Source organism: Petromyzon marinus, unplaced genomic scaffold (assembly GCF_048934315.1).
Source record: "Petromyzon marinus isolate PM22_M1 ecotype Great Lakes invasive population unplaced genomic scaffold, UKy_Petmar_22M1.pri1.0 PM_Scaffold_201, whole genome shotgun sequence".
NCBI classification, from domain to species: domain Eukaryota; kingdom Metazoa; phylum Chordata; class Hyperoartia; order Petromyzontiformes; family Petromyzontidae; genus Petromyzon; species Petromyzon marinus.
In genome coordinates, this window is record NW_027423171.1 from 69,418 (window position 1) to 83,883 (window position 14,466).

General features: G+C 52.4%; 1 protein-coding gene across 1 annotated transcript in view; it reads right to left on the reverse strand.

Annotated features, from left to right (window-relative positions):
* Nucleotides 1-14,466, reverse strand: part of LOC142922901 (glycogen [starch] synthase, muscle-like) — a 92,369-nt gene that overhangs the window by 4,239 nt on the left and 73,664 nt on the right. The window contains exons 11-15 of the mRNA XM_076063844.1: nt 13,060-13,138; nt 10,448-10,561; nt 9,433-9,559; nt 8,370-8,465; nt 4,322-4,485 (exon numbers count right to left, since the gene is read on the reverse strand). Coding sequence (XP_075919959.1) covers nt 4,322-4,485; nt 8,370-8,465; nt 9,433-9,559; nt 10,448-10,561; nt 13,060-13,138 — 580 coding nt within the window. The remainder of the gene's footprint in view (nt 1-4,321; nt 4,486-8,369; nt 8,466-9,432; nt 9,560-10,447; nt 10,562-13,059; nt 13,139-14,466) is intronic.

The window sequence follows — 14,466 nt, forward strand, 5'->3', positions numbered from 1 at the left end:
GAAGTATCGAACGCCCGCCGGCAGGAGGTCACGGGGCAGACCCAGGTGCCACGGGTTGACTGACTGAGATGACTGAGATGACTAGCTGATGCACCACCTGTGCCCCCTAGTGTGGCAACCTGCTGTGCTTTAGCCACCCGGCACTCCGCTCGTTGTTGTGAGCGTTCCTCCTTCGTTGTTGTTGGAGGGCGACTTCCTCCAACTACCCAGTGGCGTCCTTCACGAGCCTCCTCCACAGAGGCCGATCTTGACACCGCTGGTACCAGTCATCGCAAAGTCCACTCAGCTCCACGTCCTCCTGTACCACGTCACTCCATCTCTTTTCTAGCCCGTGACGTGCCTGTTTAGCCCCCTCTATCAAGCCGAAACAAAAGCTGTTTGGGCATGCGGTGGCTGGGCATGCGGGCTACATGACCCAGCCAACGCAGCCTTGCCTGCTGGAGGAGCTCACTGAGGATTTGTGAGCTCATCACACAATCCAGCCTGGTTAAACCCAGGATGGATCGTAGGCAGGCTAGCCTAAATGTTTCTAACTGGCGAAGATGTTCCATTAGGGGGGAGTCCACATTTCGCAAGCGTAGAGAAGAGTGTGTGGAGCGACAGACCAGAGAGCTTCCATACAGCGTTACACAAATGATGAAAAGATAATGATTCGGAGTGAGACCTCTGCTTTCAAACCGGAGCCAGTCATGAGCACACTGCCCATGTATGGGAAATGCTCCACTCCCTCCACAACTGCCCCATCACCAATTGGGAGTTGTGGGGGTGGAGTGTCTGATGGTACAAAATACCCAGGCAGGTGCTTAGTTTTGTTGGAGCTGATGGTAAGGCCCCACCTCTTAGTGGCACGCTCCAAGTTCAGCAGCACTGCCTCCAACTCCTCCTCTGAGTGAGGAGAAATCACCAGATCATCGGCATACGTAACATGGTTGAACAATAGGTAGCCGTCCCTTGACCGCACCCGGGCATCAATCACCCTCCGATTGTATCTGTACCAAATGGAAATTCCTCCGGTAGAACCATCGAAGGCTTCATGAACTACGTGGTCAAAATAGATGTTAACTAATGTGGGAGCCAGAAGACATCCCCGTCGCATGCTACGGTGAACAGAAAATGGCTCTGACTCCCGGCGACGTGGCTTTACCCGGGCCCACACACTATCATGACGGTCCTTAATTATCTTGAGCAGAGAGTCAGGGACTCCGAAAGCATGAAGAACAACCCAGAGCCCAGGCCTACTGATGGTATCATAGGCCTTGACAAGGTCAATAAAGCAAAGATGTAGGTCTTGTTGAAATTCCCTACACCTCTGCTGTAACAGGCGGGAAGAAAAAATGGCATCCGTGCAGGACCGCCCCTTTCTGAAACCACACCGGGGCTCCGCAAGCCTCTCCTCAGCGTGCCTGGCGAGGCGATGTTGAATAATCCTTGCTAGGACCTTTCCCGGCACGCTGACGAGTGATATGCCCCTGTAGTTGTTACAGTCTGTGCGGTCCCCCTTCTTAAAGAGGGGGACCACCAGGGCATCCTTCGAATCCTGTGGAACCCGTCCACTGGTCCAGACTGTTGTTATGATGTCATGTAGGACAGTTTGTGCACAAACGCCACCCTCCCTCAGCATTTCGCTTGGGAGATCATCTCTGCCCGCTGCCTTTCCTCGTCTCAGACTCCGGATCGCCTTTAGTACTTCCTCAACAGATGGCACCTCAGCCAGCCACTCACAAGGGGTGAAGACTTCTTCCAATATTTGAGGCACCGCAGCTTCAGCAGGGCCATCCCCATTTTGTCCCACGCTTTCCAGGCTGAGGGATTTTCCCTCCCCCAGGACCTCACAGAAATGCTCAGCAAATCTGCAAACCTGTTCCTGGGGGTCAGAGCTTGGATCACTGTTCTTTCACCGAATGATGGTGATAGGTGTGGCACTATAAGTAATTCTTTTGATGGAATTAAACAGCGATTTGTGATCGCAAGCCACTGAGGTAGACTCCATCTCCTTAGCAACCCGCGACCCCCACCCATCCTTGCCTCACGGCTCTCTGAACCTCCGAGGGAAGGCTGCGGTAAGCCTCCTCACATTCTCTGACGTAGAATGCTGTAGACGATTAGAGTGGGCCTGTCGCTTTTTCTCAACCATCCTGAATACCTCCTCTGTCAGCCAGGGTCTCTCGGGAGGTCTGGACCGCGTACCCAAGGCAGCCATTGCAGCTGCATGAGTCACAGTCCTAAACCTCGCCCATTTCCCCTCGACATCAGGAGTGGGGGACGATGCAAACCCCAGCTGCAAGCTGTAATTAAATTCTTGCTTGCAACTTTCATCAGCTAGCCGAGACCAGGCCGCTATGGGTTTGAATGGGGTCCTGGGCATACACCCACCAACAGAGTGGAAGAATGGCAGGCGCATCTTACAGATGACAAGTCGATGGTCAGTGGGCAGATCAACTCCATGGCAGGTCCTGGTGTCAAAGACATGGGCCCGCATCTGCTGTTCCGTCGCTATGTAGTCCAGCAGATGTTCTTGCTTGGACCCGCCATGCATCCATGATGTTGTGCGGATGGGCCGATGCCAGAACAGCGTGTTGGTAATTACAAGCCCATGGGCTGCACAAAAGCTTAGCAGCCTCCTGCCGTTGTTATTGAGCTGATCTGGCCCATGCCTTTCAATCACTCCAGACCAGGTGCCAGCATCATGACCAACTTGGACATTGAAGTCACCCAACAAGATGACTCTACCCCGAGGGGCCACTTTAGCCAGCACCTGTGACAGGAGGTCATAGAAGGCATCTGACTCATCGGCTTTGCCTGCATCCCTCTACTGATGTTCGTGTTCTGTGGGGGCATAAGTAACCACGACTACCACTCCTCACCTCTGGTTGATGGGAAGGTGAGCCCAAAGTAGCCTGGGGCTTACAGCTTCCCACACCTCACCACCACTCTCCCATGCCCCCTTCATTCTTTTGCTCAGAAGAAGAGCCACTCCCTGTTGTTTGGCAGTCTCCTGCCCCGAGAAGAGGACTGTCCACCCCTCATGGTGGCAGGAGCCATAGCTGGTCCACCGGACGTCCAAAATACCACAGAGATCCAGGCAATACTGGTCCAGCCCCTGACAGAAGAGTGGCAGCCTCTCCTCCGCAGTGAGCGTGTGATCATTCCACGTGGCCACACGTAGTGGTTTTTTGCTGTTTCTGGAGGAGCCCCGAGGGTAAGGATTCAGTCTCCTGGCTCCGCCAAATGGGGTTTGGCCAGGAGACGTCATGGATACCTGTCCCCCCGGGGCCTCTGGCACAAGCTTATTAGTTAGATATATATATTTTTTTCGTGGTTTAGTGGTTCTTGGATTGAAGGTGGAGGGGTTACCGGCTCCTCACACCCACCCAGAGCCCCCTTTGGCCGCTGTGGTGGCTACAAACGCCATGAGGGGAATGGCCAATCGCAATTGGCCCTCCCCCCATGGCACTGCCCAACACAGCGTTGCCGTCCTGCACCAACGAGGAGCTACACAAACACAGCTACACACAGACACACACACACAACGACACACACAGAGTTACACACACATTACGGCAAACACAGCTACATGCAACACAGCTACACACACAGCTACACACAGACACACACACACACAATGACACACACAGAGTTACACACACATTACGGCAAACACAGCTACATGCAACACAGCTACACACACAGCTAAACACAGACACACACAACTACACACACAGAGTTACACACACAGTAACACACACAGCTACACACACAGAGTTACACACACACACAGATAAACACAGACACATACACAACTACAGTTACACACACAGTAACACAAATACAGCTACACGCTTCACAGCTGTACACACAGCTAAACACAGACACACACAACGACACACACAGAGTTACACACACAGTTACACACACAGTAACACAAATACAGCTACACGCTACACAGCTGTACACACAGCTAAACACAGACACACACAACGACACACACAGAGTTACACACACAGTTACACACACAGTAACACAAATACAGCTACACGCTACACAGCTGTACACACAGCTAAACACAGACACACACACACGCAACGACACACGCAGAGTTACACAAACACAGCTACACACACACACAGTTAAGTAGATACAGACGCAGTTACATCGACACAAACTGGTATCTACCAAACCTCCCCTACCACCCCTCGCCGACCCTGGCAATGCCCCTCCATCTGTGTACCCCCTCCGTCCACCCCCCCCTCCATCGACTCCCTTCCGTGTACCCCCTCCGTGTACCCCCTCCGTCTACCCCCCCCCCCCCCCCGCCGCGTACCTTGCCCAGGTATCTCCAGTCCAGCAGGTCCGAAAGGCGCTCCGTGCGGTTGCGCTGGATGATTCGCTGTCGCCGCGTCTGCTGCGAGAAGCTGTAGAGGAAGGAGGTGAGCTGGTTGCAAGACTCGTCCGCAGAACGGTAGCGCCGGTCCAGGATGTAGATCCCTGGTGGGGGGGGGGGGGGGGGGGGCAGAGGTTCACGATGGCCGAGTCCGCGGGTTAGGCAGGGGAGGGTCGTGAGCGGCCGAGTTGGTGTGGGTTGAAGAACTCGTGTGTGTGTGAGTCTGTGCTAAATTTTCCATCGTTGTTGAGCATTAATTAAATGAAGGTGGAGGGGTTACCAGCCTGTCGCACCCGTCCAGAGCCCCCCATTTGGCCGCTGTGGTGGTCACAGACGCCATGAGGGAAGAGGCCAATCGGAATTGGCCCTCCCCCCACAGCACTGTCCACGACAGAGTTGCCGTCCGGCACCACGAGGAGGTAGGGGGTTGTTTTGCCGGAGACAGGCGTCAATGACGTCTCCTGGCCAAACCCTATTTGGCGGAGCCAGGAGACTGAATCTTTACCCTCGGGGCTCCTCCAGAAACAGCAAAAAGCCACTACGTGTGGCCATGTGTAATGTTCGAAAGCTCACTGCGGAGGAGAGGCTGCCACTCCTCTGTCGGGAGCTGGACCGGTACCGCCTGGATCTCTGTGGCATTCAGGAGGTCCGGTGGACCGGCTCTGGCTCCTGCCACCATGAGGGGTAGACAGTCCTCTACTCGGGGCAGCAGACTGCCAAACAACAGGGTGTGGCTCTTCTTCTGAACAAAAGAATGAAGGGGGAGCGTGGCGGTGAGGTGTGGGAAGCTGTAAGCCCCAGGCTACTTTGGGCTCGCCTTCTCATCAACCAGAGGCGAGGAGTGGTGGTGGTGGTTATTTATGCCCCCACTGAAGACAAACATCGGTGGAGGAATGCAGGCAAGGCTCATGAGTCAGATGCCTTCTATTACCTCCTGTCAAAGGTGCTAGCTAAAGTGGCCCCTCAGGTTAGAGTCATCTTGATGGGTGACTTCAATGCCCGAGTTGGTAATGATGCTAGCACCTGGTCTGGAGTAATTAGAAGGCATGGGCCAGATCAGCTCAATAACAACGGCAGGAGGTTGCTATATTTTTGTGCAGCCCATGGGGCTTGTAATTATGAATACGCTGTTCCAGCATCGGTGCATCCACAAAACATCATGGGATGCATGCCGGGTCCAAGCAAGAACATCTGCTGGACTACATGGTGACGGAACAGTGGATGCGGGCCCATGTCCTTGACACCAGGACCTACCGTGGAGCTGATCTGCCCACTGACCATCGACTTGTCATCTGTAAGATGCGCCTGCCATTCTTCCACTCCAATGGTGGGTGTACACCCAGGACCCCATTAAAACCCTTAGTGGCATGGTCTCAGCTAGCTGATGAAAGTTGCAAGTGAGAATTTAATCATCGCTTGCAGCTGGGGTTGGCATCGTCCCCCACTCCTCCTGGTGTCGAGGGGAAATGGGCAAGGTTTAGGACTGTGACTCATGCAGCTGCAATGGCTGCTTTGGGTACATGGTCCAGACCTCCCCAAAGACCCTGGCTGACAGAAGAGGTGTTTAAGCTAGCCCAATAAAAAAGTGACAGGCCCACTCTAATCGTCTACAGCATCCCACGTTGGAGAATGAGGAGGCTTACCGCAGCCTTCACTCAGAGGTTTGGAGAGCCGTGAAGCGCTGCAAGGATGGGTGGTGGTCACGGGTTGCTGAGGAAATGGAGTCTGCCTCAATGGCCCGCGATCACAAATCGCTCTTTAATTCCATAAAAAAGTAACCTGCAGCGCCACACCTATTACCATCATTAGGGGAAAGAACGGTGATCCAATCTACGACCCCCAGGAACAGGTTTGCAGATTTGCTGAGCATTTCTCTGAGGTCCTGGGGGAGGGGACATCCCTCAGCCTGGAAAACATCGTGGCACAAAATGGGGATGGCCCTGCCGAGGCTGCGGTGGCTCAAATATTTGAAGAAGTCACCCTCTGTGAGTGGCTGGCTGAGTTGCCATCTGTTGAGGAAGTACTGAGGGCGATCCAGACTCTGAGACCAGGAAATACACCGGGCAGAGATGATCACCCAAGCAAAATGCTGAGGGAGGGTGGCGTTTATGCACAGACTGCCCTACATGACATCATAACAAGTCTGGACCACTGAACAAGTTTCGCAGGACTGGAAGGATGCCCTGGTGGTCCCCCTCTTTAAGAAGGGGGACCCCCCTCTTTAAGAAGGGGGACCGCACAGACTGTAACAACTACAGGGGCATCTCACTCCTCAGTGTGCCGGGAAAGGTCCTGGCAAGGGTTATTCAACATCGCCTCGCCAGGCACGCTGAAAAGAGGCTTGCGGAGCCCCAATGCGGTTTCAGGAAAGGGCGCTCTTGCACAGATGCCATATTTTCTGTCCGTCTGCTACAGCAGAGGTGTAGGGAATTCCAACAAGACCTACATCTCTGCTTTATTGACCTGGTCAAGGCCTATGATACCATCAGTAGGCCTGGGCTCTGGGTAGTTCTTCGTGCTTTTGGAGTCCCTGACCACCTGTTCACAATCATTAAGGACCTTCATGATGGTGATCGGGCCCGGGTAAAATTATGTGGCTGAGAGTCAGAGCCATTCCCTGTTCACCTTGGGGTGCGACAGGGATGTACTCTGGCTCCCACATCATTTAACATCTATTTCGACCACGTAGTTCGTGAAGCCTACAATAGCTGTACTGGAGGAATTTCAATCTGGTACAGATACAATGGGAGGCTGATCGATACCCGGGTGCGGTCAAGGTATGGCTCCCTATTGCTCAACCATGTTACGTATGGCGATGATCTGGTAATTGCTGCTCACTCAGAGGAGGAGTTGGAGGCTCTGCTGCTGAACCTGGAGCTTGCCACTAAGAGGTGGGGCCTTACCATCAGCCCCAACAAAACTAAGCACCTGCCAGGGTATTTTGTACCATCGGACACTCCACCCCCACAACTCCCAATTGGTGATGGGGCAGTTGTGGAGAGAGTGGAGAGTTTCCCATACCTGGCCAGTGTGCTTATGACTGGCTCCAGTTTAACAGGAGAGGTCTCACTTCCTAATCAGTTGAGTGGCAATATCTTTTCATCGGTTGCGTAACGCTGTGTGGAAGCTACCTGGTCTGTCGCTCCGCACTAAGCTTCAGGTCTTCTCGGCCACAGTCATTCCCTCCCTTCTCTACGCTTGCGAAACGTGGACCACCCTAATGGAACATCTTCGCCGGTTAAAAACATTTAGGCTGGCCTGCCTTCGATCCATCCTGGGTTTATCCAGGGTGGATTGTGTGAGGAGCTCACAAATCCTTGAAAGATCTGGGCAAAGTCCCACCACCCCCACCACCACCGCCACCACCACCCTCACCCCAACCCCCACCCCTCCCACCCTCACCACCACCACCCCCACCACCACCCCCACCACCACCCCCACCACCACCACCCCCACCCTCACCCCAACCCCCACCCCCCCCACCCCCACCACCACCACCACCACCCCCACCCACCCCCACCACCACCACCACCACCACCCCCACCACCACCACCCCTCCCACCACCACCACCCCCACCACCACCACCCCTCCCACCACCACCACCCCCACCACCACCACCACCACTACCCCAACCCCCACCCCCAGAAGCTGTGCCCCGCAACTTCACCGGCTGCTGTGAGCGGCGGTGTGGGCGGTGCGGGTGGTGTGGGCGGTGTGGGCGGTGTGGGTGGTGTGGGTGGTGTGGGTGGTGTGTGGGCGGTGTGGGCGGTGTGGGTGGTGTGGGTGGTGTGGGTGCTGTGGGTGCTGTGGGTGGTGTGGGTGGTGTGGGTGGTGTGGGTGGTGCGGGTGGTGTGGGCGGTGTGGGTGGTGTGGGTGGTGTGTGGTGTGTGGTGTGTGGGTGCTGTGGGTGGTGTGGGTGGTGTGGGTGGTGTGGGTGGTGTGGGTGGTGTGGGTGGTGTGGGTGGTGTGGGTGGTGTGGGTGCTCACCGTACGACATGGGGTCTGCTACGTGCTCCCCCATGAAGCAGCCGAAGCCGGAGAGGTTGGTGGAGATGCTCGGAATGCCCATGACGGTACACTCAGCTGCGTCACAAGAGACACGCGGAGACACACAGAGACACACAGAGACACGTGTAGAGACACACAGAGACACACAGAGACACGCGGAGACACGTGTAGAGACACACAGAGACACGCGGAGACACACAGAGACACGTGTAGAGACACACAGAGACACACAGAGACACGCGGAGACACACAGAGACACGTGTAGAGACACACAGAGACACACAGAGACACGCAGAGACACACAGAGACACACAGAGACACACAGAGACACGTGTAGAGACACACAGCGACACGCGGAGACACACAGAGACACGTGTAGAGACACACAAAGACACACCGAGACACACAGAGACACGTGTAGAGACACAAAGAGACAGACAAAGACACGTGTAGAGACACAAAGAGACAACGTGTAGAGACACACAGAGACACACAGAGACATGTGTAGAGACACACAGAGACACGTGTCTCTACACGTGTAGAGACACGTGTAGAGACACACAGAGACACGTGTGAGACACACAGAGACACGTGTAGAGACACACAGAGACACGTGTAGAGACACACAGAGACACGTGTAGAGACACACAGAGACACACAGAGACACGTGTAGAGACACACAGAGACACACAGAGACACGTGTAGAGACACAAAGAGACAACGTGTAGAGACACACAGAGACATGTGTAGACACACACAGAGACACACAGAGACCTGTGTAGAGACACACAGAGACACGTGTCTCTACACGTATAGAGACACGTGTAGAGACACGTGTAGAGACACGTGTAGAGACACACAGAGACACGTGTGAGACACACAGAGACACGTGTAGAGACACACAGAGACACGTGTAGAGACACACAGAGACACGTGTAGAGACACACAGAGACACACGTGTCTCTGTGTGTCTCTACACGGGTCTCTGTGTGTCTCTGTGTGTCTCACACAGACGTGAACCCCCTGAGACCCCCCCACTCACCTGGTGTGTACCCCCAGGGCTCGTAGTAGGAGGGGAACACCCCGAGGTGGCAGCCGCGCACAAAGTCGTCGTAGTCCATGGGCAGCAGTGGGGAGGTGGAGGAGAGGAACTCCGGGTGGAAGATGATCTGGGTAGAGACCCAGACGCAGACCCAGACTCAGGCCCAGACCCAGACTCAGACTCAGACTCCCTGTCTCCCTGTCTCCCTGTCTCCCTGTCTCTCCGCCCCCCTGTCTGTCTCCCTGTCTCCCTCCCTGTCTCTTTGTCTCCCTGTCTGTCTCCCTGTCTCCCTGTCTGTCTCCCTGTCTCCCTGTCTCCCCGTCTGTCTCTCTATCTCCCCGTCTGTCTCCCCGTCTGTCCACTGTCTGTCTCTCTATCTCCCTGTCTATCTCTCTATCTCCCTGTCTGTCTCCCTGTCTGTATCTCTATCTCCCTGTCTGTCTCACTATCTGTCTCTCTATCTCCCTGTCTGTCTCTCTATCGCCCTGTCTGTCTCCCTATCTGTCTCTCTATCTCCCTGTCTGTCTCACTATCTCCCCGTCTGTCTCCCCGTCTGTCTCTCTGTCTCCCCGTCTGTCTCTCTGTCTCCCCGTCTGTCTCCCCGTCTGTCTCACTATCTCCCCATCTGTCTCACTGTCTCCCCGTCTGTCTCACTGTCTCCCCGTCTGTCTCTCTGTCTCCCCGTCTGTCTCTCTGTCTCCCCATCTGTCTCTCTGTCTCCCCGTCTGTCTCTCTGTCTCCCCGTCTGTCTCACTGTCTCCCCGTCTGTCTCACTGTCTCCCCGTCTGTCTCTCTGTCTCCCCGTCTGTCTCTCTGTCTCCCCGTCTGTCTCCCTCCCTGTCTCCCCGTCTGTCTCACTGTCTCCCCGTCTGTCTCTCTGTCTCCCCGTCTGTCTCTCTGTCTCCCCGTCTGTCTCTCTGTCTCCCCGTCTGTCTCCCCGTCTGTCTCACTGTCTGTCTCACTGTCTCCCCGTCTGTCTCCCTCCCTGTCTCCCCGTCTCCCCGTGACCCCTCACCTTGACCCGGTCCGCAGGGTCGTTGAAGATTCCGATGCGGCGAATGTTGCTGAGCACCGGGTCAGAGGCATCGTCCAACATGTTGTGTGTGCACACAGGGGGCAGAGACTGCCTCTGTCACAACAACAACCACAACAACGAATGAGTGCCTGGTGTAGCGGTGTGTGTGTAGTAGTAAGCATCGCCACTGGGGAGACAAGGGCGGCCTGGCGTGGTGCTGGCCACCCACCCCCCTCTGTGTGTGCCACAGTGCCGGTAGCCTTCATAGGCGCTGCTGCTGCTGCTGCTGCCCGCTACTAACAGCACTTGCCCCGACAGTCTGAGTGGGCTACCTGGGGGAGCTTTACCTGGGCGCCATGGCAGCTAGGAGATGTTGACTACCTCGCCCGGTACGCAGGAGGTCGTGGGTTCCATCCCGACCCTGACGACGCCTGCTGCTGCTGCTGTATATTTGTGTGTGTGGCTAGGAGATGTTGACTACCTCGCCTGGTGCGCAGGAGGTCGTGGGTTCCATCCCGACCCTGACGACGCCTGCTGCTGTGTTTGTGGAGTCTGCATCTCTCTCATCATCATCACCATCATCATCATCACGGTGGCTAGGAGATGTTGACTACCTCTCCTGGTACGCAGGAGGTCGTGGGTTCCATCCCGACCCTGACGACGTTAAGAATGTGTGTGTCTCTCTCCGTGGTCACGTGGATTTGACTCCAGGCCCTCTGGGGTTTCCCCTCCACATTCAGAATCAACGTCACCACTCGTTCAGAGCGTTTGGCCTCTGCTGTAAATGTCCACGTGATGACGATGATGATGATGACGTCAGAGCTGCTATCATTTGTGATGGGCCAGGTCGCTTCTGCAAAAGAGCTACAAAGCAGCTCAGTGCGGCTTAGCTGGTGAAATAAAAATATTGTTTAGTGTCTAGTATGGGTCTAAATTAGTATAGGTCTCTATGAGTGTGGATCTCTATGAGTGTGGGTCTCTATGAGTGTGGGTCTCTATGAGTATGAGTCTCTATGAGTATGGGTCTCTATGAGTATGCATCTCTATGAGTGTGGGTCTCTATGACTATGAGTCTCTATGAGAATGGGTCTCTATGAGTGTGGGTCTCTATGAGTGTGGGTTTCTATGAGTGTGGGTCTCTAAGAGTGTGGGTCTCTATGAGTGTGGGTCTCTATGAGTGTGAGTCTCTATGAGTATGGGTCTCTATGAGTATGGGTCTCTATGAGTATGGGTCTCTATGGTATGGGTCTCTATGAGTGTGGGTCTCTATGAGTGTGGGTCTCTATGAGTGTGGGTCTCTATGAGTGTGGGTCTCTATGAGTGTGGGTCTCTATTAGCATAGGTCTCTATGAGTATGGGTCTCTATGAGTGTGGGTCTCTATGAGTGTGGGTCTCTATGAGTATGGGTCTCTCTGAGTGTGGGTCTCTATGAGTATGGGTCTCTATGAGTACGAGTCTCTATGAGTATGGGTCTCTATGAGTATGGGTCTCTATGAGTGTGGGTCTCTATGGGTCTGTATGGGTCTCTGTGGGTCTCTATGGTTCTCTATGGGTCTCTGTGGGTCTCTATGGGTCTCTGTGGGTCTCTATGGGTCTCTATGGGCCTCTGTGGGTCTCTATGTGTCTCTATGGGTCTCTGTGGGACAGGTCACTTCTGAACAAGAGGTACACAGCTAATTGGGGCCTTACATCTGGCAAGATAAAAGTGGTTTAGTTTTAGTAAAGTTTATTGTAGTAGAGTGTAAAATGTAGTGCAGAGTATAGTGTTGTATAGTATAGTGTATTATAGTGTAGTGTATAGTGTAGTGTATAGTGTAGTGTATAGTGTAGTGTATAGTGTAGTGTATAGTAGTGTAGTTTATAGTAGTGTAGTGTATAGTAGTGTATAGTAGTGTAGTGCATAGTGTAGTGTATAGTGTAGTGTATAGTGTAGTGTATAGTAGTGTATAGTATAGTGTACAGTAGTGTATAGTGTAGTGTATAGTAGTGTATAGTGTAGTGTATAGGGTAGTGTATAGTAGTGTATAGTGTAGTGTATAGTAGTGTATAGTGTAGTGTATAGTAGTGTATAGTGTAGTGTATAGTGTAGTGTATAGTAGTGTAGTGTATAGTGTAGTGTGTAGTATATAGTAGTGTATAGTGTAGTGTATAGTGTAGTGTATAGTGTAGTGTATAGTGTATAGTAGTGTAGTATATAGTAGTGTAGTGTATAGTAGTGTAGTGTATAGTGTAGTGTGTAGTATATAGTAGTGTATAGTATATAGTAGTGTATAGTGTAGTGTATAGTGTAGTGTATAGTGTAGTGTATAGTGTATAGTAGTGTAGTGTACAGTAGTGTAGTGTATAGTGTAGTGTAGTGTATAGTGTAGTGTATAGTGTAGTGTATAGTGTAGTGTATAGTAGTGTCATGTGTAGTGTAGTTTATAGTAGTGTAGTGTATAGTGTAGTGTATAGTAGTGTAGTGTATAGTGTAGTGTATAGTGTAGTGTATAGTAGTGTAGTGTATAGTGTAGTGTGTAGTGTAGTGTGTAGTGTATAGTGTAGTGTATAGTGTAGTGTATAGTGTAGTGTATAGTGTAGTGTATAGTGTAGTGTATAGTGTAGTTTGGTACCTGTGTGGCGAAGATTGCTCTCTTCATCAAGTTGAAGTCCTCTTTATCCAGCATGGTCTCCATGTCTGGCATGGAGCCTCTGAATATCACCGCCACAGTCACAGCCAGTCACTCTTAGTCACTCATAGTCACTCATAGTCACTCATAGTCACTCATAGTCACTCTTAGTCACTCATAGTCAGTCACTCATAGTCACTCATAGTCACTCTTAGTCACTCATAGTCATAGTCACTCATAGTCACTCATAGTCATAGTCACTCATAGTCACTCATAGTCATAGTCACTCATAGTCACTCATAGTCATAGTCACTCATAGTCACTCATAGTCATAGTCACTCATACTCATAGTCACTCATAGTCATAGTCACTCATAGTCACTCATAGTCATAGTCACTCATAGTCATAGTCACTCATAGTCACTCATAGTCACTCATAGTCATAGTCACTCATACTCATAGTCACTCATAGTCATAGTCACTCATAGTCACTCAGTCACTCATAGTCACTCATAGTCATAGTCACTCATAGTCATAGTCACTCATAGTCACTCATAGTCATAGCCACTCAGTCACTCATAGTCACTCATAGTCACTCATAGTCATAGTCACTCATAGTCACTCATAGTCATAGTCACTCATACTCATAGTCACTCATAGTCACTCATAGTCATAGCCACTCAGTCACTCATAGTCATAGTCACTCATAGTCACTCATAGTCATAGCCACTCAGTCACTCATAGTCACTCATAGTCAGTCACTCATAGTCACTCATAGTCATAGTCACTCAGTCACTCATAGTCATAGTCACCATAGTCATAGTCACTCATAGTCACTCATAGTCACTCATAGTCACAGTCACCATAGTCATAGTCACTCATAGTCATAGTCACCATAGTCATAGTCACTCATAGTCACTCAGTCACTCATAGTCACCATAGTCATCGTCACCATAGTCATCGTCACAGTCACTCATAGTCACTCATAGTCACTCATAGTCACAGTCACCATGGTCATAGTCACAGTCAATCATAGTCTGTATCTATGTATGTGTGTCTGTGTCTCTCTGCGTCTTGTCTGTGTGTCTGTGTGTCTATGTGTGTGTGTGTCTGTGTGTGTCTGTGTGTGTGTCTGTGTGGCCTCAAGGTGCACATGGCCTGGCACAAGCGTCGTGGTGACGTCACCGCCACTTAGTGGCGAATGGCGGTTGTTGTTGTGTCTGTGTGTGTCTATGTCTGTGTCTCTGTGTCTGTGTGTCTATGTGGCTGGGTCATGTAGCCCGCATGCCCAGCCACCGCATGCCCAGCCACCGCATGCCGAAACAGCTTTTGTTTGGCCGGATTGAGGGGGCTAAGCGGGCGCGGCACGGGCTAGAGAAGAGATGGAGTGATGTGGTACAGGAGGACGTGG